The sequence below is a fragment of the Strix aluco genome, chromosome 4 (genome assembly GCF_031877795.1).
Source record: "Strix aluco isolate bStrAlu1 chromosome 4, bStrAlu1.hap1, whole genome shotgun sequence".
NCBI classification, from domain to species: Eukaryota; Metazoa; Chordata; class Aves; order Strigiformes; family Strigidae; genus Strix; species Strix aluco.
In genome coordinates this window covers 20,277,199-20,300,862 of record NC_133934.1, presented here as the reverse complement: position 1 = coordinate 20,300,862, position 23,664 = coordinate 20,277,199, and the positions used below count along the sequence as shown (strand labels likewise).

General features: G+C 41.6%; 1 protein-coding gene across 1 annotated transcript in view; it reads left to right on the top strand.

Annotated features, from left to right (window-relative positions):
* The first annotated feature begins 2,528 nt into the window (after positions 1-2,528).
* Positions 2,529-23,664, top strand: part of PPARGC1A (PPARG coactivator 1 alpha) — a 374,147-nt gene continuing 353,011 nt past the window's right edge. The window contains exon 1 of the mRNA XM_074822261.1: positions 2,529-3,077. Within this exon, the coding sequence (XP_074678362.1) occupies positions 2,991-3,077 (87 nt within the window). The 5' untranslated portion in view covers positions 2,529-2,990. The remainder of the gene's footprint in view (positions 3,078-23,664) is intronic.

Here is a 23,664-nt window from a genome sequence, read left to right as displayed (position 1 = left end):
TGGTTATTTGTGGATTTTATTATGTTTGGTTACACACTTCTAGTAATAGAAGTAATATACAAAGTTTTTTTGCTCCATCACCAATGTCACAGTAACAGTGATGTCAGTGTGCTAAATCATGCGATAGACAAATAGATTATTAGCCATTTCGGTAATGGCTGATTGACTGAAAACATCTACAAATGGTCTGGAGGAACAATACATAATGTTGTAAGTTTTCAGATCTTGTTTTGCTGCCAGCAGAAGTGTGCTCTGCAGAGGCCTTGAATAGGTTCTGCGTAGTTCACAGCTATAAGAAAAGACTACAGCTGGATCTCCATTAGTAACTGATCACTGTGCAATTAAGCTTAACTTCCTACCAGTGATGGTCCCCCAGGGGCAACTCTCTGAACTTCAAATGAAGAGATTTTGAGCTAGAGCAAATGGTTAACAGCAGGGTGAGGAACAATGTTTGAAGGAAAAAGATAAGAAAAACCCCAAACATTTAAGAACCCATAATCTGTTTTGAGACTTTAGAAGAACAATGCATTGGAGGGGCAGATAGTGTGTCTGTCACTAGAGGAGAGAAAGTAGGGTAAATGCCACCTACTGAAGTGTATACTTACATCAGGTAGTAGGGGACAAAAAAAAAAAAAAAGGAAAAGAAAAACAAAAAATTAAAGGGGGAGAGAAAGGAGAAGAGTCCAAACTGTAGGATTTTCAGTTCAAAATGCAAGAACTTTGGCTCAAACCATAGAATTTTATAGTGCAAACTTTATACCTGAACAGAATAAATAGCTCAGAGGTCAGGCTATGCTGGAGTCAGGATGGGAATGGACTAAGTAAGGCTTAATTTGAAGATGAAACACGCAACGTCACGTTGCTTAAAATTTTAGAGATGCTTTGAACACTGACCCCTCAGAGAGGAGGGAAGAAAATAATTCAAGAAGGATGGTGAAGTAGAAAGGAATTTTATGCCTTAATTGTTGCTGTCTGAAAAGTCGAAATGAATTCTTAAACCACATGAAGTTTTATGGGCTGATGATGAGCAGAAAATACTGAAGCAATTTGAGAAACAAATAATTGTGGACTTAGTGAACACCTCATTTCTGACGCAGTTTTCATATTCTGTAGCTGGGAACCTTCCTGCTGTATTTTTACCTGATTTAAGGCACGATGAAAGGCACTTTGACCTCGTATGGAACAGAGCTGCCTGTCACAAACATGCCTCTGGGTGCTGAATTCCAGTGTTCTTGGGTACCTTCGTTCATTCAAAGTCAACTCACATCAAAAAGCCAAGTTTCTACTAACACTCAGGTGTGTTTCATGGTATTCCATGCTCATGCCACATTTGGAGACTGAAGAAAATAAGATTTCCTCAACAAATAGAATGGTCAAAGGATTCCATGGGTATTACTAAATGGTAGTTTTCTCCATCAAATATCAAGTGAGAGGGAGCGAGGAGCTTCAGTGGGCCTTTGATCAGAGTTGTGGCAGAAAACTGTCTCCAGTCTTTTCCATTGATGGCTATGGGCTGTTACAACTGTGCTGGGTGCTGCTCAGCAAACCACTGGCCTTACTAGTAATGATTTGGAAGCAAGAATAGTATGTTTTTATAATTAAAACCATATAATATTCTTATATGAAAGAGAACAGTTATTCTGAAAAAAATTGCCACCTACATTATTTGTTTTCCATTTATAATTATCTGAGTTTTGTGATATCAATGTTAGCTGATGAGGAAAATGGCCCCTTGTCAGAGGACGGTGTTTGAGGTGCTGGGTACACATGCAGGATGGGAATACTCGAGGAACATGGTCAACGTAATGCAATCTATTTCTGCTAATTGCTTGGCAAACACTTTAAAAATCATTATCTTCAGTGTGACTCCACTCTGTCCGATGAACAATTTGAGGACGGCTTCTGGGCCATCAGTTTTACTTTTCCTTACGACCGGGAGGGTTTCCCGCTGATCTGGGGCGCCTTTGTCACCACGGCTGCGACAGGAGCAGGCGGCTGGATGCACCGGCACGGGCGGGAGGGAAGTCACGTTGCCGGTGACACTTCTGTGAGCACTGACACGCTTAAAAAAAAATCAATAAATTATGCCGCTTTTCTCCCGCTTCTTGAAAACGGGGTGCTGAGGAAAACACACCACCACCACCCCCCCCCCCCCAAAAAAAAAAAAGCGAGGGAAATTGTACCTGACCCGGCGGGGACCCGCTGCGGGCTCTGAGGTGAAGTTTCCCGCGGGCGGGCGGTGGCGGCGCCCCGCCCCGCCCCCTCAGGTGCCCGCCGCGGGGCGGCCCGGCCCGGGCTGCGGCACCAGGGTCGCGCCTGTACCCACACCCCGCTAGCGGGCCCCGGGCCGCCAGCTGCAAACCCAGCGCCAACTTTTCAGGCGCGGCGCGGCGCGGGGCGGGGCGGTGCGAGGCTGGGGAGGCCGGGCCGCGGCCGGGAGGGCGGGCCCGCCCGCGGCGGCGCTGCCCCGGCGCGGCGGGGGAGGACGCGCGTCGCCACTTGCCCGCTCCTTCCCCGCCGCGGTGCGGTCGCAGGTCCTGCAAGCGCCCCCTCGCCTCCTCGCGCGGGCTGCGCTGCCGAGCGGGGACGGGGGCGGGTGGGGATGGAGAGGTCGCCTGGCGCTGGTGATTCAGTGCCGGGGTCTGTAACAGCACAGCCCGTCCCCGGCGGCGGCGGCGGCGGCGGAGTGAGCGCGCGCACGTGACGCCGGCTCCGGCTCCTCGGTGCCTCCACAAACAGACGGGCACAGACACACGCGCACACACACACACACACACACACACAGACACACGCGCGCGCGTTACGCGCTCCGCCACCCAGCCGCGCTCGCTCTCTCGCGCACGCACCGCGCAAGCCGCCGCCAGGGCGAAGCTGCCGCCACACTCCGCGGCGGCGGCACCGGCAGCAGCACCGGCAGCGGCGATCGCGCAAGAGGCAAGAGTTTGCGAAGGCTGCTGTGTGCCTTCCCGAAGAGGTTTTGCGCCCAGAGGATGGCTGGCTGCGGGCTGTCAGAAGACGCGTGCTTCTCCTCCTTCTTTTACAACTACACCTCCTCCTGGGAGACCTCCTACAACCAGGTAAGAGGTGGCCGGTGCTGCGAGGCGCGCTCGCCGTCGCTGCGCCCGCCGGGCTCCTCGGGGGAGGCGAAGGTGGTGCCCGTGTGTGCAGGAAGGGTCTGGAAGTGTTTCTGTTCAGCGTGTGTGTGGGGGAACCAGCCGAGGAACGAAACGGGAGAAGAGAGGTTTTTCTCCGTGTGCCTTTCGGCCCCCTTCCCTCTGCCTCCGCCCCTCCCGTGAGGAAGAGGAGCGGGCGCCGTAGCGCGCGGAGGGCTGCGGGCTACCCGGGAGCAACTCGGAGCACAAGAGGCAACTCGAGCGAAGCGTCCCCGAGCCTCCCCCTCGGCTGCGCTCGCCGCTGTCCTCCGCGCACCGAGGGTCCCCGCTGCGGGCAGCCAGACGAGTTTGCCGGGGCGGGGGGAGCAGGCGTGCTTGCGAGAGGCTTGATGCGAGAGGGACACCCCCCCCAGCCGTTCCCCTCTCCCTCAGCAATGGCTGCATATGCATTCGGCCTCCGAATTTCGCATCCCGCCTAGGTGGAAATAGTTCGGCTTACCCGTCCCTCCTTCTGCTCTAGCCCCCCACCCCCCCTCCACGCACTTAACTTTGATGACTGTGCAATGCGGAGCGCGCAGCCGGAGAGCGCCGGCTCCTCCGGCCGGGTCGGGCTCTCCCGCCCGCGGGCCGCGGCGGGGTGGTGAGGGCGACCGGGGAGAAACCAGAAATCGCGCCTCAGAGGTAGAGAGCTATTCTGGGAGCCTCCGAAACGTCTTTAATTAAATAACTGTTGTAGTCTGCTGCCCCCGCTGCTTGTCTGGTGAAAGTCTACAGGCAACTGTCATTTATAAACTATATCGGGGGGTGCGTGTGCGTGCCTGGGGAAGGGGGTTTCTGGGGCTGGCGCGGCAGGAAAAGTTGAGCGGCGGGTGGGAGCGGGCTGTGGGGCGGGGGAAAGGCACCCCCGAGCTGTGGAGGCGGCGGGGCCCGCGCGGGGGCGGGAGAGCCGCCCGCGGCCCCCGAGGCGGTGAGGGGCTCCGAGGCGGGCAAGGGGGGGGGGTGTCTCCTCCCCGCTCCCTCCCTGCGCGGACAGAGCCCGCTCCGCTCGTGGAACAGCGCGCAGCCCTCAGCCCCGGTTTCCAGGGAACTGAAATACCCCACCTAGCAGTTGCCAGTTCCAGGTTACACCTCACAGCGAGGGATCGAGAAACCGCGCGCTCCGCCCTGCCTCCAGGAGTTAATAACACGGAGCGGTGGGGAGCGGGGCCCCTCCTCCGGCAGCGGGCCGCCGGCGGAGTGCGGGCGCCGGGCCGTCGCGGTGGGGCCCTGGCGCCCTGACAGCCGGCCCGGCCCGGCCCTTGAAGCAGCCGAATAAATTCTGATGGGTGGTGTCCCGGGTGCCAGCGGACACTGGCCGGGCCCGTCTCGGAAGGCACCTCGTGCTGGGCCAAGCTGCCTGCCGCGCTCGCTGCCCCAGGCGCGGGCAGAGCCTTCCCCGCGGGGAGCCGCTCGGGCTGCCTTGCGCTGAGGAGAGCGGGGGCTCGCGTGGGGAACGGGCACAGGCGGGCGCGTATCGAACCCGGAGCCGCCGCGGAACCGCCGGCTCCCGAGTGCGGCGGGGACCCTCTGGCTCGATGAAGCCCTCAGGTGTCGCCGGCGGCCCCGCGCCTGGCGGGGCGGGAGGGCGGCAGGTGCGCGGCGGGGGGGGGGGGGGGGGGGGGGGGGGCAGCGGGCAGCGGCCACTGGCGGGTCCGTAACGGCCACCGGCGGCTGGCAGGGCCGGGCCGGGCCGGGCGCGGCGCCGCCTGAGAGCCGTCCCCCGGGGCGGGGGCGCGGGGGGGGCTGCCCGACCTCGCGGTCCTGCTCCCCGGCTGCCCGCCGCCGGCTGCGGCGTGAGGTTGCTCTGTGCTTGCCGCCAGCCAGCGGGGGCTCGGGGCGGCCGGTGCCGCTGGGCCCCTGCGGGCGTGTGTTCCTCCGCAGATACCGGGTGCGCACAGCGGTGCCCGTGTGCTCGTACGAGCAGAGAACGTCCGTTATTATCCTGCTAAATACGAGTCCACTCAAGGAACTGAGGTTTAAGAAGGGCTTATGCCTGGTATAAAAGGCAGGCAGTCAAACGAAGACTCCTTTGAAAGCATCAGAGGAGGAAGATGGTTAGGAACGCTGACAATAAAATCAGGTTTAAACCAGTTCCTTTATCTAAAGTTAGTTTCATTCTGTAGCGAAACAGTTCCGTGAAAGAATGGCATTGTGAAATGATGGGTTCCCTTACATTTCTTTTCAGGAGAGCAAACCCGTCTCACAATGGAAGCAGGAAGAATTACTGACAAATCCAGAGTTGATCTATTCTAAATACCAGTGTTGAACTGTATCTAAGGGAAAACGGGGGAGATAATTCAGGATGCAGAAGGTCTATTTATAGAAGGACTATATAAACTGTAGGATATATACACAAAGTTGAATTAAATATGCATGATTAGGAAAGGAGTTTAGAAGGAGAAGGTGTAATCATTATATAGCATTACAACAGGGACAGATGAGCTTGCAGGACTTTCCAGGCTGAAGATGAGAAGAATTTTTAAGATACATATTCTTTCTGGTGCTCAAGGCTCCTTTCTATTTTCATCTTTTGCGCATTACGTTAGCATTTACATCAGTCAAATTCACCAGCTGAGGATTAGCAGTAGATGTTAGTCTGAATATGAAATCAAAATGAATATGGGATTTTGCTGCAAATAGATTTTTCTTACAAGTTTTAACACTTAAAAAGGCAGAGTTGGCTTAAATTTGACAGTCAGCCATATTCGTGTTTGTTTGTTTTTACCTGAATCGCATCCAGAAAAAAAAAAAAGCTTGCAAACCATTTCTTCTTGCTAAATATAGCAACCTAGCTGAAATAGAATTTGTTTTCTATACTCTGTTTAAAACAAAACAGCAAACAGAAAAACTTTAAAAAAAAGTGCTGAGATGAGAAGATGGGTTGACTACTGGAAAAATAGTTTTTTATTCCTAGATCAATATGATGCACTCTCGACATCTAGTACGAGGTAAAAGGATCCCTTGTATAATATCAATAGCGGTTCAGCCATAGCTTACTAAAAGAATCCTTTCCTGGCATCTCAAGACTTGAACGAGAGTATAAGTAATCAGAATAAGACTTACTAATGGAACCAGTCAGGTTAAAGAGAACAGTGATTTCTTCCAGAAGCATAATGTACTATCTGACAGTTTTGAAGGCAGAGCTAGGACATTCGCTCTATAATTCAGGAAGGTTGAGAGATGCGTTTCAACTTTTATATTTTTGGTGCATTATTGCAGTTCATTTTTAAGCATAAGATTATATGCGTGATTTGTTGGTAATACTCTTGGAAGGAACTTTTTCCATTGCATATTAAATTCCAAAGTACATCACAGAAAGGCTTGCATTGGAAAAATTATGTCTAGAAATTTTATGAAGTCTGTTTTGAATCCATTTCTGAGACAGTCTTCCAGAAAATAAGGCTCTGTAATAGTTACAGATAAGACTTTGCATTACTAAGGAGAACTCCAAAAAGATTGACTATTCTCCTGAAGTTTGCTGTCTTTTTTTACAGTTATTTTAGTCCAGGGACTTAACTATTATGCTAAATTCTAGAGTAGACAAACTTGTAGACTTAAATCCTGAGAACTATGAATTGCGGTTGCATAAACTTACCTGCGTTGTCTTGCCAATGTGTGTAAACCTGAGGTGAAGGGATATCCAGCAGATTTCCTGTTGATTCATTCTGTGATCTGCATTTTTAGACCGTCAATAAACATTCTACTTCTAGGTCTTTATTTTGTGAATATATGTTTACTGGAAACTTCCTGAGTGTATCGTCTGGCTTACTGAAATTCTCTTTACATCTGTTTCTTAATTAGTAGTCATGAGGAGAGAACAGCTATTTCTAAGTACTGCAAAGGGGGTATTCAGCCTTGCAAGAGCAGTAATATTCTTGGGCATAACCTGTCCATGCTGAACTGGCAGCATTATTTGTATTAATTATTTTTCACTCTCCAGTCCAGAACTGGATACGTTGTTGTGTTACTAATCTATATGGTTGGGAAGTGCTTGAAAATAATTTGAAATGTAGTTCATGAATGAAATCCTATGACTAAGGCATAAATCTGGATACTTATTTTAATTTGACCTCAAGAAAATCCCTGCTGTATAGAAGTAGAATGAGAGTATGCTGCCTGATTACTGCCATTATTTCAGAGATTTTTTCCCTGCAACACTCAGCTGAGGGCTTGTTACCTGGCACCATCTCTTTCTGCTGTGCTTTCAAACATGGCAGTACTTTATACAACATACTTTCACAGAACGTGTTCTGTGGATGGAAGTAAGTCAGGGAAAGATTAAGCTAAAATCCAACTTTGTGGCTTGGCTCTTTGTCTTTATGTATGCAGGGACAAATGTACCCCAATGCAGTCAGAGCTTTCTGCCAGTATTTTTGGGGTGCTGGACTGAATGTAGTATATTGCTTTTATGCATTTCTTTTTTTTAACTAGAGTAAGTCCAGTGGCCATTTCTATTTTGGATCATAGCCAGTGAGACTTTCTGACTGACTTTTATTTCCATGGTTGCTGGATATTTTTTTTTTTTTTAAATTTGCATAGCAGAACTCAGGAGTCCATGCAGGTTTGGAAATATACTAGATGAGTTCATGTTAATGCACTGCACATATGTATAGCACATACTAAGTATGTATGTGTATGAGAATGTTGAATGGAGATACTGATTCAATCTGCACAAGATTGGGCAGTGCACTTTATGATTTTTGTAGGCCTTTCTCTTCAATAGAAAAAGACTCGATAGTTGTAGGTTATCTGGCTGTGAAAACCAATGGAATAGAACCATGCAACTTCGGTTATGTTTTAGCAAAGCCTGTAGCATCTCTGCAAATTAAAAGGACACTATCAAGACTAAAATAGTTTTAAAAAAGCAGCAGTCCTGGTTTAGTTAACAGAAAAGTCTTGGTAATTAAAAAAAAAAAAAGTTAATCCTGCATTTGAAATTTTCCTGACTTCTATATCCAAGGGGTGTTGTATGCTGGTGCGCAAAGCCAGGAAAATGGAACACAGTAAAAATGAAAGTGAAACCAAAGAGGCCTATTTTCTTGACATCCCAGCAAAAGGTAAACAATAGCATAATGAGGAGGATGCAGTTTAATAAAATAGGTAATAGAATTTTAAAAAATGTTGTTAATTGTGATTTTCTTTCAGAGATTAGTGCCTTAAGTGGTCATTCAACACAGTGACTTTGAAAAGTGTATTCTGATGGCAGTCTCATCTGGCAAAAAAAAGCACAGTGTGAACCGGGTACAAACCATTTCCACATGCCCCAGGGCAAAACAGCTGAGTAGTGGTACAGTAGAGCACAATAGCGTGAGTTTTAAAGCACGTGCAGAAAATGGGCAAGATGTTATTTTCGTATCTTAGTTCAGAAGAAAAGCTCATGTGCAAATTCTAAGTTACAGTTATGGCTGTGATGAACTAATGCATTTTAGTGCTTTATACATAAGATGGGATTTTCAAAAATACAGTTGTGTTCAGGAAAAAATGTCAGTAGTTCTAGCATTGTGCTCTGTAGGAGAGGGCAGGGAGTTCTTAGCTGGTCAAATGTTCATGTGGTCTAAGCAGAAATGTAAAAGTGCAGGGTTTGCATTGGAATGAGAATGGGGTCACCCACCCTTTGTACTCATCATCAGGGAAGCAGAACCTTCTTCCAGAGAGACCATAGGAAATCAATGAGTACACTTTGCTAGTGTAGAGATAAATGTGTACTGCAGAAGGGTATTAAATATAAAAGGGCAGCAGTAAAATGATTTACTACATGAAGCAGTGGAACTTTCTTTTGGTCACCTAAAAGGCAATTTTTAATTTTTGATAACATAATTGTATTTTTTTAGTACTAATAACTGAAAAAAGATGGCAAATTAGCTGTTTTACAAGGGCTTGAGGTAAATAATGTAAGCTAGGAGAGGCTTGTTTACCAATGGCAGCTTATTTACAAATAGGTATATGTTTTTTAACATGTTTTCTGGCATTTATCATTTAGATTATAATCATCTGATCTGACTTACCAAAATTTAATGGGTTTTTTAATGTTTTTTCCGGAGGCAGCGTGGATGCTTGCGATCCAGTTTGTCTCGCCATGACCAGAAGGTATCACTGAGGGATACCAGCACAACGGATGCACATAGGAGAGAACCTGACGTACATTTAGGTGTAGAGGCTTAATGAAATGTGGAAGAGCAGGTGCACAGTCCTAATGTGTTGGTGTTTTTTTTATTTCCTCTGATGTGTCTGTTTGCTGTGTGAGCAAATCTCCTTGTACATTTACAACCTATAGAACTGTAAAATTGCTAAAAAGGATGGAAACCCAATAATTCTGCAGTATTTTCTTAGACTCTGTGTTCTCTACAACTGGCAATTGAGATTTCCCTTCTGCGAAGTAGCCCGGTGTTACTGTCTCTATTCTAAAGGTAAAATTAACGTGAAGAGAGATTAATAGCAGAGTGACCCGTGCTCTGAATATGGCACTTGTGACGCTGTGGTCCTAATTTTGCGAGGAGATATTGAGCACTCTTGGTTCCATATGAACTCGCTGGGACCTGAAATGACGAGAGGTGTGTCTACACTAGCACTTTCCTTGGGAGCAGGGGTGTGCTGCGTCCATCCCAACTCTGCTGTGCTTTGGTTAGTGTTGTAATTTGGGTTTGTTGCAAATGAACAGAATTCCTGTTGGATAGATCTGAACTGTATTCCAGGAGTACTCTTAGTGCATTTGAGCTGTGAATTGACATTCAGTTAATGAGATGAGACCAGAGCTAGAATGAAGTCAAATAATCAAACAAACCACGCCCTGAAGTGCGTGGTACGAAGCATGTAGTGTAGATGTCAGATCCTCAGCACCAGCTGAGTCTGGCTCTTCCAGTCTTGCAGTTCTGTATTACTTGCTCATGTAGACAGCCTCTGCACATAGTTGGGTTTACCTGGCAGAGAGCGCATGAAAGCTCGTATTTGGGAAGCTGGTTGGAGAGTTGTGGGTAGAACGGTCACCTGACATGCATCCTTGTGTGGCAATCATAAACCCATTATCCTTTCCCTCAAAAAGGGATGGTTTGTGTTGGCATGAAGAGAAAAGGTTCGTTTGATCACTTCTAGTATAACACATGAGCGAGTAAGAGGCACTGGTACTTTGGCTCACAAAAGCCCTCCACATTTTTAACCCATTTTATTATTTGCAAGAGCAATTTAGTTCCTAATGTTAACAATGAGTGATTATGATTCTGTACTTCCGTTTACAGCATAAATTAGCATTTTGTTTTCCATTACAGCTTTTGAATGAGGAATTATAATGTATAATTTGCTGCAAATAGATGTTATCATCTCTTTGGATGTGAACAACCACATAAACTTGAGCAAATGATAAAAATGGAATCAATTACTTCTCAAATGGAAGTAGTTTACAAACCTTCATATACAAAATGGCAATAGTAGCTGGTTATTGTAACAAATAATTAGTTTTTTTTTTTAAAACAGCATTTATTGAATTCCATTGACAATTTAGTAATTGTTTATAGAATATTTAACCATCCCCCTTACAAAATACATGCCACATAATACATGCATTTTTTAAAGTGCAGATTGTAGTCCTTGTGTGAAGCTTTGCTCATGTATATTCACCTGTACAAATGTTCCAGAAGGGGAGCGCTGAGCCACAAATCACGCTGATGATGATGATGATTAGAGAGCTTCACCGTATTCTGGAATTAGTAGATCAAGATTGAAATTGTAGAGGAGAGGGGAATGAAGAGTATGTGCTGTAGACTGTATCCAAAGCCTGCTTGAAGGTGATGTGAATTTTTCTGCCACTTTTGAACTTACGATCTATGTCCTGGTTATTTAAAGAGGAGGAAGAGATGTTATTATAGTTGCTTGAATGAGTGAATGCTGTAAGTCTCTGCTGGAGGGGAAGGTAATATCTTGTACTTTAATGAGTTTACTAGTTTGAATTTCACGAAACAAGTTTTCACTGTCAGTTGCTATGATATGTTTTTGTGTTATACAGAGTTATTCATGCTTGGAAAAATACCAGTCCACAGCCAAAATGAATGTGAGAAACAGTCCAGAATCCCACTCATTCTATTCCTCTTGCAGAGACTTGCTTCATATCACTAAAGGATGTAGTCTAAGCATCATTTCCAACCCCTTCCTTTCAAGGAGGCTGTCTAAATTCTGATGATCTTCTACATACCGGTTTGCATGTATGTTTATTTCTGATCCCATAAAGCTCTGACCGTAAAGCCACCACCTACATCACCTCCTGTAAACCTGAATTCACCAGCCTTTTTCTCACAGTCTTCCCTGGTAACCCCATTGCATCCATCCATTCTGTATGCAATATAAGCCCTGGTTGAACATACTGTCTTGATTGCCCCCACCTTCTGTCTTACTCTTATTTAAAAATATAAATCAAAGTCCATACTTTGCATCATTTAGTGCTTTAGATTTTAGACTTCTTCTTGTCCTTTTAAAGCCTTTGCATAATTTGGCTTTTCCCTATTTACTGTTACTGCCACATCTTTCTGTTTACGACTGATGCTAAATTTGATGCTTGCTGGGTTGCTTCTCCTAACCAGCACTTTTTTGCTATCCCCACACTTTCCTCTTTTATTAGTGAAATCTTGAGCCTGTTGAGGAAGATTGTGTAAGCTTTCTTCTACCCGGTCTCTTGAAAGCCATTGTTGCCTAATTATTAGAAATGGATAAACTTATTTTGTGCTTGGAAAACTATGGAACAAGCTGACCACAAAAATCCAGTCGTCAACCAGACTGCTGCATTTCACTGTATTTGTCTGTTGCTTGTTTCTTTAGGTTGCCATACTTTGATCAGTCTGTAGATCAGATAAACAATAGCTTTTTATTCTTCTAATAATTAAAAAAAGACTAATGATGTCTTTTCTCATTTGCTCCACTCTAAAAAACATTACAAATGAAGTAATTAAGGGGGGAAAAAAAAAGAATGATAAAATGGGAATAGCATAACTTGCAATTCAGGGCGCTGCATTCAGCCTTACAGCCTTCTTTTGAGATCGTGGAACTTTCTTGTATTTTATTTTGAGGCACCCGTTGGTTGTGAAAATTTACTTGTTTTCTCATTTTGTGTAAAAGTCTGTTTGTTTAGCTTTTTTTTTTTTTTTAAACATTCTGAACAAACTGTCTTGGACTGGGGCAGGAGGTGAATGTTGCAACACAAATCTAAGTCACTTGTCTCCCTCATCTGAACGGCATGTGAAAACTGTATTTGCAGCGAGGCTTTTGGAACTTAGAATGGGTGTCTGTTGTACCAAAGATTCCTGAAGGGCTCTTGGAACTTGGTTTTAGAAATGTGTGCATGGCTTCATAAAACGTATCCACAGTCGTCATGGGGACCCTGAACTGAGCAATTCACAATGTCAGAGGTGTATTTGGATTGTAAAAACTTACTCCAACAAGGTAACTCACTTCAACTATTTAATTTTTTTTTTCTCTTGAGTCCAACAGCACATTGTGACTTGATGTATCTGATAAACTTTGACATTTTATTCACGAAGCTTCTTACTATATCTGTCTGCTACCTCTATATGTTATAATTTGCTTAGGCCTTGATCCAGCAGACCACTTAATTGCTCAACTGTAAACACTTGAAGTCAGGCGAACTGCTTACAGGTTTAAAATGAATATGTGGTGTGTTGGATTGGGGCCTTAGACAGCTATATCTTAAGGACAGAGAACTTTGCTTCTTTCTTGTTTGTCAAGTACTTGCCATACTTCCAGTACATTAGAAGTATTGAAGGTGATTATGGCAGTGGGAGCAAGAAAGCAGCGAGGAGATCAAGGAAACCTGGTAATGTTTACAGTATTGTTCGCTGGCAGTTCAGTCTCTTCCTATGTTAAATGGGTTTGGAAATAAAAGATGATTCCTCTTCCTCTCCCAAACAAAAAGCCTTGTGATGAATGAATAGGTAGTGCATTAAAATGCAAAATTATGTGCAGTGACAGAAAGCCATGCCTTAAAGATACTTAAGGACAGGAAACTCCTTTTGGATCGGAAGCAAGGTTTAAAAAAAGAAAAGAAAAAAAAAGGCTTAAAACATATAATGGTAAAAAAGAAAGATTGTAAGTGGGACAGGCACACACTTAAATATTTAAGCCATGTGAAACAATGAGTAAATGAACTACTGACCAAATAAATTAGCAAGATAAAAGTAAGGTTGCACTTCTAGCCTTTTTTTATTTTCATCCAAAAGACTGTTAATTGCTGGAGAATTAAAATAATTCATATTCAAGGATAGAAACTGATAACAGTGTGCAGAAGCTTGGATGCTCCAGCTATACAAGAAACGGTGAAAGGAATACTTTTCTCTTTGTGTGATGTCAAAGCCAAAAGAAGGGGGGAAAAAAAAAGGGAGGGGGTTGTGGCTCTTTGATGTCATTTTCAGAATAAAAATAATGCTGTAAAAGAAATAGCATAATCTTTTTCTATTTATCTAAGTCCTTTTTTTCTAAAGAGGGCAGCATTGTTAATTGATTTTTCTGACACTTATAATAACAGTTGTATTAAAAATAATTTACGAAGGATTTTTTTTTTTTTCCAGAAGCTGAGCCCTGCGGAATCTGTTGTAGAAAAGTGGGTAGAGAGTGGATTATTGTACATTACTGTTCTCACATAAATATAACCTGTTTGATTGGTAAAATGCATGTTGTGCTTTTCCATTGTCCATTTTCAACCAGTGGTGTCTTTCCAATGAGATTTGCTGCTTTAGTACTAATAGCATCAGGATATCTCATGCCCTTTCAGTATAAATAAAGGTTGTCCTAACAGCTGCTCAGAGTGTGCTGGCATAGTAGCTGTCTTTGCTGGAGTGCCAGTTTTTGGCTAGAATATTTTAACACACTGGAGCTTTTCTCTGGTTACCAATGGTTGAATCATTTCCAGCTGTGAAAACAGATGTGTGGCTTTTTTTGAAAGTAAAGTTAATTAGGGGAGGTTTATGAATTGTGGTTGGTTTGGGTTTTTTTTTTTTTTTTTTAAACGTGGGGTTAGAGGATGCCTTTAGAGAAATAGTTTTTTATGAGCATGAAGTTGGACAGATTATTGCACAGTATTATAAGGAAAATTTTGGGCATATCCATGACAAAAAGAGTATGCCTGTTGCCTCATTATCTCCTAAAACCACGTTAAAAATGAAAAGAAGAAATACTATTTAAATTGATAACTAATAAAGCTGAGGCAAAACTGGCAAATAAAAGTGACTAGTTTATCGTAGTGCATGTTGTGTATTCATACTGCTACTTGGCCATTTGTAAAGCAGCTCACAGTCTTTTCAAATCTGTATGGGCCAACACTTCACAAAACGTCTCATTAAATTTTTTGTTTTCTTCATCTTTGGCTTTTATCTTTGAAAGGAATTCTCTAGGTGAAAACTCTGGAAAATATTTGCCATGTTTCAGACATTCTTTTCCCTTTTGTGTTTAGCATAGTGATTTGTACCTTTAACACTGATGTCTGTCTATTTTTAAGTCTGCTGGTAGACATAGCACGGTTGTTAGGGAAAAGGTAACTTTTTGCGTGAAGAAACTTAGTTCTGTGATTTCTTTTTTACTCTTTGTTCTTGATTGTTACATAAAATAAAGGTGAAGGATTGAAAAAAAAAAAAACAACCCAGCAATTTACTTAATTTTTGTTACTCTTGGTGCAAGTGTCATATGAAATGGAAAGCTATTCGTTAGAGCATCCTGAAACAAGGATGTTGTTCCGTGAGCAAATTGTGCGTATGCTGGGGCTAAACAGTGTATTGCACACTAAAACCCCAAATGTACAGAAATGTCTCTAGAATTTCTAATCACTAATCTTTCATGTCTAAACTTTTAAACTCGCTGAGCAGCCTTTAACTTTTCTAAGACTACTACAACTGTAAGCTAGCAACGCAAACAGAAAAAAGATTGTTTACATGTGTATTTTGCATTTTTTTTTTCCATGGGAAAAAACAAGTGTTTGGAAAGATCATGGCGAGACTATTATTAAAACAGATTGTGGAGATCACAAACATATGTGGTATGAAACCACTGAACTTTTTCCAAACTATCCTGTCGACTGTAGGACATAGTTGGTGCTTTGGATGCATTCCCTCTTAGAGTCTTGATGAAAAGCTTTGCATGTTTGCAAAAATATGTTGCCTATCTGGGATTTGCAGAGAGTGAGATGATGTACTTCTGTTTTAAAAACATGGGAAGCTGGGCAGTGGTTTTAGGTGTTTTCTGTAAGGGGCGCTACGTAACAGAGTGACTTCTGCTTTTGGATTTGTAGTTGCCCAGGATGAAGAATGGATGTGGCAGTGCTATCTGCAGTGCAAGTTTCTAAGGCCTCACCATGTTAGGTGGATATAATTTTGCCAGATATTAAGTGTATGGACTGGTTTTTGCCCCAGTTTTAGGTCTCAGGCTAGGGTTTTGTGTTTTTTTTAATGCAGGTATCAGTAAATGTGATTTTACTGTCTTCAGAAGTGTTATTAGATTAAAAAAGACCTGTGCAAAATTTCATACTATGATGTATAATTAAATCTGGTCACCAGGGAAGGCAGTATAAAGTGTAGATCCATTTTTTTTTTTTTTAACAGAAGATTTGTTATTTTTTTTGTGAATTATTAAGACAAAAAGCAAACAAGAGAATAAAAGGGCTGGCATATTGAGAAATATCTTATAAAAATATTAATTCTTTTGTAGTTTAGAAGATGTAAAGCAAAGTGGCAGCAAAAGTCAGAGCTGTATTTGATTAGAAATCAAAAGGTTATTAATAGTGCTGATTACTTCAGCTTAGTTGTCTGCTCTAGTATTACTCTTATTTGTTTGCAACTCTAATCAAGCTCACTGTAAGCCCTTATCTTTGACCAGCCAGAAGAAATCATAAAAGGAAATAATTGTTTAGTGAGAAAGACTTTGATAACAGCGTGACTCTTGTGTGGGAGACAAGGAGATAACACTGTCTGAATGAAATGATATAACCAAGGTGATAACTAAGGTGATAAATTCTTTAGTTGTCTTGTCCTCAGCAGTAAAATATACAGCAAATTAAAGATGTCTTTTCAAGAATCATCTTAAAGAACTGATGGTATTTGTAATTTGCATGTGTGGAGGAAAGGGAGGAGGTTTAGTGTTGAGAATAATAGGATTTTATAAAGCCACAGATCTACTGACAGAGTTTGACCAGGCGATTCAGCCATTACTTATTATCCAGTTATCTCTCTATTGAATTGGAAACTGTGGTTAGCGTTTGACTTTTATTTGACCAAAATATTTTCCAAAATGTAAGTATTTATCTGAAGGCAGTCATCAAGTATTTAGTAAAGCTTTTGATACTTACTGTACTGGTTAATCATTCTCATTGTTTGCTTTCTTTAGAAAGCCCTGTTTTTCATTGGAGTTGTTCAGAATTAATTTTCTAGGCAGAGGTTCTCCTTATGACTTGACCCGGTAGGCTGGGAAGCCCTTCAGTATCTTTTTTGTTTCTTCCTCTGAAAAATGCTTTTGCTCAAGACACTCCTGTGTCTTCCTTTTGTTAAGCTAATCAGAGTGACCTCTTTAAGACTCTTACTGGAGGATATTTTTTGCAGACTTCAAGTACATTTGCATAACTTTTCTGTTTTCCTTCCAATTTTTTGATTTCCCTTTAGGAAAATCAGATGCCAGAAGCATGAGATGGTATTTCAGTTTTGGTCTCTCCAGTGCTCTCAGTGCTACAGAGAAGAATTCTCTTACCTGGTTCTCTTCATTACATTCAAGGTTCAAATTAATTCTTTTTGCTGCAATATCACAATGAGAATTCACATTGAGTAACTTGTGCACTTCAATACTTGCCGTCTTAACTGAGTTATGATTATCCAGGACATAGTCTACCATTCCGTACTTATGTTACATTTTCTGTTCATTGGTCTGCACCTTAGTATTTTGTTTTATCCAAACATACTTTGTTAAATGAGCCTCTTTTCATCATTATGACTTTTTGCCAGTCTTATTTCTGTCTGCTAACTTTATCATCGTTTTATCTGATGAACTGTTGACTAGTGTGAAGCCTGGCACCAATCCTTGCTGAAAACCAGGAGAAACATAACATGTATGCTAATTCCTTGTTGTATTTTGTAGTATCTCTCCTAGCCCCCTTTTAATGCACTTAATATACTCTATTTATATAGCATCTTCTTAATTTTTGAATCTGAAAGTCATGCTGTAATAAATCAGCTGCCTTGCAAAAAGTCTACAGATGCATAATTACTGAACAAGTGGTATCATCAAATATTTGAGTTAAAATTACTCGATATTTTTAGTGATGAGATGCCAGTCCTCTAGTTAAGATGTACATGTATGTAGCAATATGTTACTTAATATACTTTTCCTGGGAGGAGCAGGAACTTTTACATTCATAGTCTGTAAATGAGCATTTTTCAATAACTGTACCTGATCTGTAGAGACTGTACCTGAGTTTTCACATGGTTACACTTGTAGTGCCTGTGCCAAAGAGACAGTGATAAAAGCATCATGTAGGAGCAAGACTTCATGCATGATGCGTAATATTAGTGTGTCTGTGTGCCAGCATGTTGTATGCACTCTGGATAGCTTTAAAATACTTTCATCTTTTTCTAGGTAGTACTTGAATAACTAGAAATCTGCTCAGAACTGGTCTAGACGGAGGACACCCTCCCACCCTGCCACAAAATAAAGCTTTAGGATATTCTTGGCTCCTTAGTTTAATGCAGAAAGACAAAAAAAATTTCCAACTCCTGATTCAATTTTGCAGAATTCAGTTTGTGTCAGGGCTGAATTTATTACTATATCTGAAAATGAGCTGGATGTGTTACTTCTCTGATATACTATAGTTCGTTCTCTTTACACTCCTTCAGCTAGGACTGCTTCTGAAAGAGGTGGGCCTGGTGGCCCCATCGCCCATCTTGCCTCCTGCATTTAAGCAGGTGCAAGTGTTCCATTTTCAAGTTCAACCACCTCTTGCACGTGGCTCACCTTACAGCTACACAAACATTGGCCATGGCACAAAGGAGCCGCAGCACAGGCTCAAGAGCAAGCAAGCAAGGAAAAGGCAAATCCACGTGTTTTAGCATCAGTGATGGCCTATAGTGGTTTCAGTCTGGTGTGAGTCTGCAGTCAGATGTGCTGAGGCAGGGTAACTGCCAGTTGTTCACCTTTACTGCCCCAATTGTGTTAGTGTGGCCTTTGTGACAGAAGGCCCTCCATCCAGATTGCAAGCTTAACTGCACATGCAATTGCTCCCTATCCCAGCTCTTTCAAAATGACCTGAATTATATAAACATTGAAAAAATTCTACTCTTATGAATCTTCACAACCACAAGCAAACCTGCCTTTATTTTGAAAGAACCTGGGTATAGTACAGTACAGTACTGATGTGCTGTCATGCTGCGTGATCATCAGGAAGTGATGATGAACAACTAGAGGTCTGTAGGGGTGGTAGCCTGAGTCAGCTGCAGCCTCAAGAGACTATCTGAATTCAGCCTACATTTGCTATAAAAGCACTTAATAGGGAGAGGTACTAAGTAGAGTAAGAGTTAAGTGCCTTTTCTAGGAAAAATTTGAGGCAAAACCAGTGGGAGCTTCTCATTTTCAATAGGTCTGGATTTTTCCTCACTGGAGAGGTATAGGTAAATTAATGCACTTTTCTGTAGATGTGTACTGAGGATGTGATTTTTATTTTTTCCCCCACGCCCCTTCAAGGAGGTAATGATTTTAAGTGTCCAGGTTTTTGAAGGCTCAGCTTCAGACATCTTAAATAGGGCTGACTTTTAGCAGCTAATTGTTTAGCATTTACTGAATTTTGGGGCTTTTTGAGCAACTGAATCTTAAACAAGAAGAATCAATGTCTCTTGACATGCGTGTCTCTAGTGTTTAATGCGTGAAGACAGCTTGCAACCACATCGCAGGGAAAGCTGTGTGGAAACCTTGCTAGGCTGGATTATGCAGAGAATTACCAGTAGTCACAGAAATTGATTACTGTAACTGATGTCTCTCTCTTTAATAATGTATTCTTATGATGTTTGTTAATCACAGGCAGGACTTTGAAGGCCTGCTGTATAAGTTTTTTAGAATAAGTCTAGCATGCTCAGTCTTACGTAGTTCCACAGTGCAGAGCTCTGAACTTGTGGCAGGCTCTTGAGCCTTAACGCCCATGTGTTCCCTTAGAAAATAAGATTTGATGATGTGTATTTTGCTTGCAGATGTTTATAAGCTGAAATTGAAGACTGGAACAGGCCTGTCCTGATATGTGTGCCAAACTTACATGAGATAAAACACAGCCTTAAATAATTCCCTGTAAACTGTTAGCAACCACCAAGAGTTTTGATTTGGCAGTGATGACTGCATTTAGAGCCGAGTCCAGGGGATTTAGGGTAACATTTGTCAAAGGCGCACAGTCTTATTTTCTGAAGACACATGGGTGTGAGAAGCAAGGTGCCTTTTACTAAGACTTTATGTAAGCTCTTCTAAAGTATTTAGTGCTGTGTAGGAATACTTGAGACAGTTTAAAATTAACTAGCTCAGCTAACAAAGTCAACAGGGCTGGGTGGCACTTCAGTCTTCTAGTGGATTAGTTACTACAGGTACGCAAGCATGCAGTGTATCTTCATTTTGTCTGCTATCCAGATGGAAGGCTATGTTGGATATCTGTTCAGCATTGCTCTTCCTATATAGTATATGTGTGCTTTTAAACTGATATAAGTAGCAACTGAACATGAAATGATTTTGAAAATTTTATTAGGAGAAGATTTAAGAAATCTCTCTCAAGACAGACTTAAAAGATGATACCTGAAGTTCAGGTTGAAAAGTTTAGGACTTAAATTACCTGAAGGAAAAAGGGTGTGGTGGGCTTTTTATCTAACTTAAAATCAAAATAAAAGTACACACTGAAATGCCTAATTTTGTGTTAATTTAGATGTATTTGTCAGTCTGAAAACCCTAAATACTGCCAAGCAGTAAAAATTCCATCCACATAACATTTTGCAAAATAAGTTTTACATATGTGCCTTAATTAAATTCTTAATGTAAGAGGTATGACTACTTTTGTAGTGCAAAGTACTGGTTTCAAATGAGCAAAAAATACTTAATACTCTGAAACAGAAGGGATATGCATTGTAAAAGTGTCTAGCTCAAAGTTAATTTAGAGTGTGGCAAAGCAGGTTTAAAACTGAGGCATGTATAGCCCGTTGTGTGTCAGGAGATAGAGTGTAGAAATTTCCATTTTTACAAATTAAACTCTGATGAAAGTTTTAAGCATTGTCCTGCTGTTTATGTATTTAATGTTCTCCCCAGCATCTTCCTGTTAAGGAGTAGCACAATGTGTGGCATTTAGTATGTGTTTAATCTCTTTTCTGTTCTTAAACAGATCTTCTTCAACTGGTAACAGCTTTAAGAATTATGTGAAGTAGAATCGTAGAAATAAAAGCAAATGAGAGAAGACAATGTAATGATGCTTTATACTTATATATCAGTTTTCTGTCATTTGGAAACTCAAGGGCTATTGCTTCTGTTTGCCAAATGTTAGGCTGATTGCTTTCAAGGTGAAGCTGTACTATGCTGCTTTGAACTGATACTGCATGATTAAGGTAGTAAGTAAGTGCCACTTAATTGGAACAGGCCTGATCAGAAGACATTCCAGGTAACTGATTTAAGCCAAACAATACTTAATTGCAACGACTGTTGCTTAATGGGGATGGTAATTATGTGCATTGGGGATACCTTAAAATGATTCATTGGTGGTTGGGTCTTTTGTGTCTCCCTCACTGTTGGCTCTCTTTCCTGTTATTCTAAACAGCTTTCAGTGTCTTCATAAATAGCCGTGATTCGTTGAGAAAGCAGATAAACCATTGCTGATGGTTGGCTTTTAATAATTCTGTACCAGAGCTTTAAGATCAGCTTGCTTAAAACCATGATGCCTCTAATGATTTTTTGAGGACCTTTTTATTTGCTTGCAGGACTTTGAACTGTTGGGTTTGCTTTTTCACTTTTCTATGCAATCAGGAATGTTAGAAATTGAAATAGGAAAAGGCAATTCACATAGCTTCTTGGCTTCTGGATCAGGGCAGGCTCTAACATCGTGAGACTTACTAGATCATAGAAGTTGATATGTTCTCTGCCCTTGGCAAATCATTGACTTGGTTAGTTCTGTCATATTTTCTTCATCAGGATTGCCTGTTTTCTTCTGCATGAACCCACCTGATCTGTTAAAAATACACTTTACAGCTGAGGAACCCCCCTTTGTAGTTAAAACTGGCCAAAGATAAAAGTGAGTCCTCCCATTTTTTCTCAAACTTTGGCCTGCAAATGCATGTTTGCACCTTCATAATTTAGCCTTGCTCTGCCTACCTTCTCTACTGCTTTATCATATCATCAGTATGCGATGCTGATGTTTTCAGATTCAGTTGCTCTATGTCTGTCCACTTTTTCCATACACTTTTTCACACTTCTACACTGTATCTTGTGGGGCAGACCCCCTTATAAATAGGTGTATATATGGAGTATTGTGGATGCAGTGTTTTCTGAGTTAACCCGGCAGACAAGTGTTTGGTCTTGATGCTAATGTTACAATTCATTTTTAATTCCAGAAATCTCATGCTTCCATACTTTCCAGTTTTCTATCTTGTTTACAGAGTGAACATGTTGGATTAACATATGTAAATGCGTTTCGGTTTAAAAGACTTAGAATCTTTCTGCTTATTTCTAGAATAGCTAGTGCTTTTATGTTCTTTTTTTCTCTCTCTCTTACTACATCTAGCACTTGACATGTGTGTAGATTTTGACAATGGCTCCTGCAAGAAGTGATTTTCGATGACAGGAACATATTTAAGACATTTGCATTATTTAAAAACCAGACGTGTTTCTCTGTCAGCAAATCCACTGCAAATACAAAAGCAGGACAGTATTTTTATCAGGAACCTCAGAGCCAGACTATATTACCTTTTTTAGAAATGAAAGTACACTCCAGGATTTGTTGGATTACATTTCCTCCTGTTCCTCCATTTCTCATTATCTCTTCTCCTTAGGAATATTTAAGTAGGAAACTTAGAATGACGCATACAAAAGGTGGCACAGGAGATTTTGTTGGCAAAACCAGAACTTCACATCTTCAGAGTGCCAAAGTTTCTTGTTGACTCCATCTGCAAGCAGTCTACATATTGCAACATATGTCTTTAAATTGGTTGAGAATATTTAACCCCATTTACTTTCTGTAAAAAAATAGAAATATGAAGCATTGTTTTTATCTGCATTTTCCATATAGATGTTTATAGGGAAGTTGAAAGCTCTCAGGTATTGTCTAGACTACTTAATTCATTAGCCAGTGCTTCACAGAAAGGATAGTTAATAACTGTGGTTTTTGGTTTGTTTGGTGTTTTTGTTTTTTTTTTTTGTTTTTTTTTCACCTTTAAAATGGTGGACAGCATTTTCAAAACGTCTCTCAGTTTTGCCCTAAAGGGCCTGATTTGCAGTGGGTAGAGATGTGGTACTTTCAGAAAGTATAGGCGTCTTTAAAGTGTCTGAAAGTTGGTTCTGTTTACCTGTAGAAATTAAAAATGAAACCAAAATTATTTAAAATACACTTGCAAGGCCACTTAGCTCAGTAGATTTGATGTCTTTAAAGCATATTAGTGAGATCTAGACCCTTGTTTTGCTAGGCATTGTACTTACTAGTGTAATCTCTTTTAAGTCAAGGACTTATGTTAAAAAACCACAAACAAGTAAATTAATAAATCAGAAAATCATAATTCTAACACTGCCCATGTTCTAGCCAGTTATTCTAGTTCTCTGATGTATAAAGAAATACACATTTTTATCACAGCATGACTTACACTTCAGTGCGACATAAATGCAATTCTTTCATCAGTAATTTCCTCATATATATACAAATCTTGAAGTAAAAACAATCATAAAACATAGCTGAGTTAAATCTGTTGACCAGTCTATAGAGCATACATGCTTTTTTGTGAGTAGATGGTTTTATAGTTTTTCCATTAAATGCTGTACTAAATATTGGTTTTAAGGACAGCAGTATTTGCAAGTATTTTGAGTAAAATCAGGAATAATTACAATGTTTCTTATTCAGTAACATCTTTTAAAATAAAGGTCACAGTTATTAGAGTGTTAAAAAGTAAAATAGTTTGTGTTAAACTAGCAGAACTAGTAGGTAGGTTGTGATGAGTTTCAAATTTGGTAGTTAGGCCAGGGTACGTTTGATGTAGATGGAGGTGGCTGACTTCTACTGAGGACCTACTCCAGTGCATGTACTGAGACTAAGAGTTCCTTCACTTGTGGGTGTGTAGTGGAGCTATTTGAATTAAATACTGCATTTTTTTAAACTTTTTTTTTTTTTAATTTAAGGTTTTTAGGCTCTAGGTCAAAGTCTGCTCCTTATTGGTTGGAATATCTGTTGAGATTGGAAGTTACCTGGCTCAGACTGGTAGGTGTGGCTTCTTGTGTAAAGACAAAAGAGAAAAGTGACATAAGGATGCCTGCAGTTGCACAGAACAGT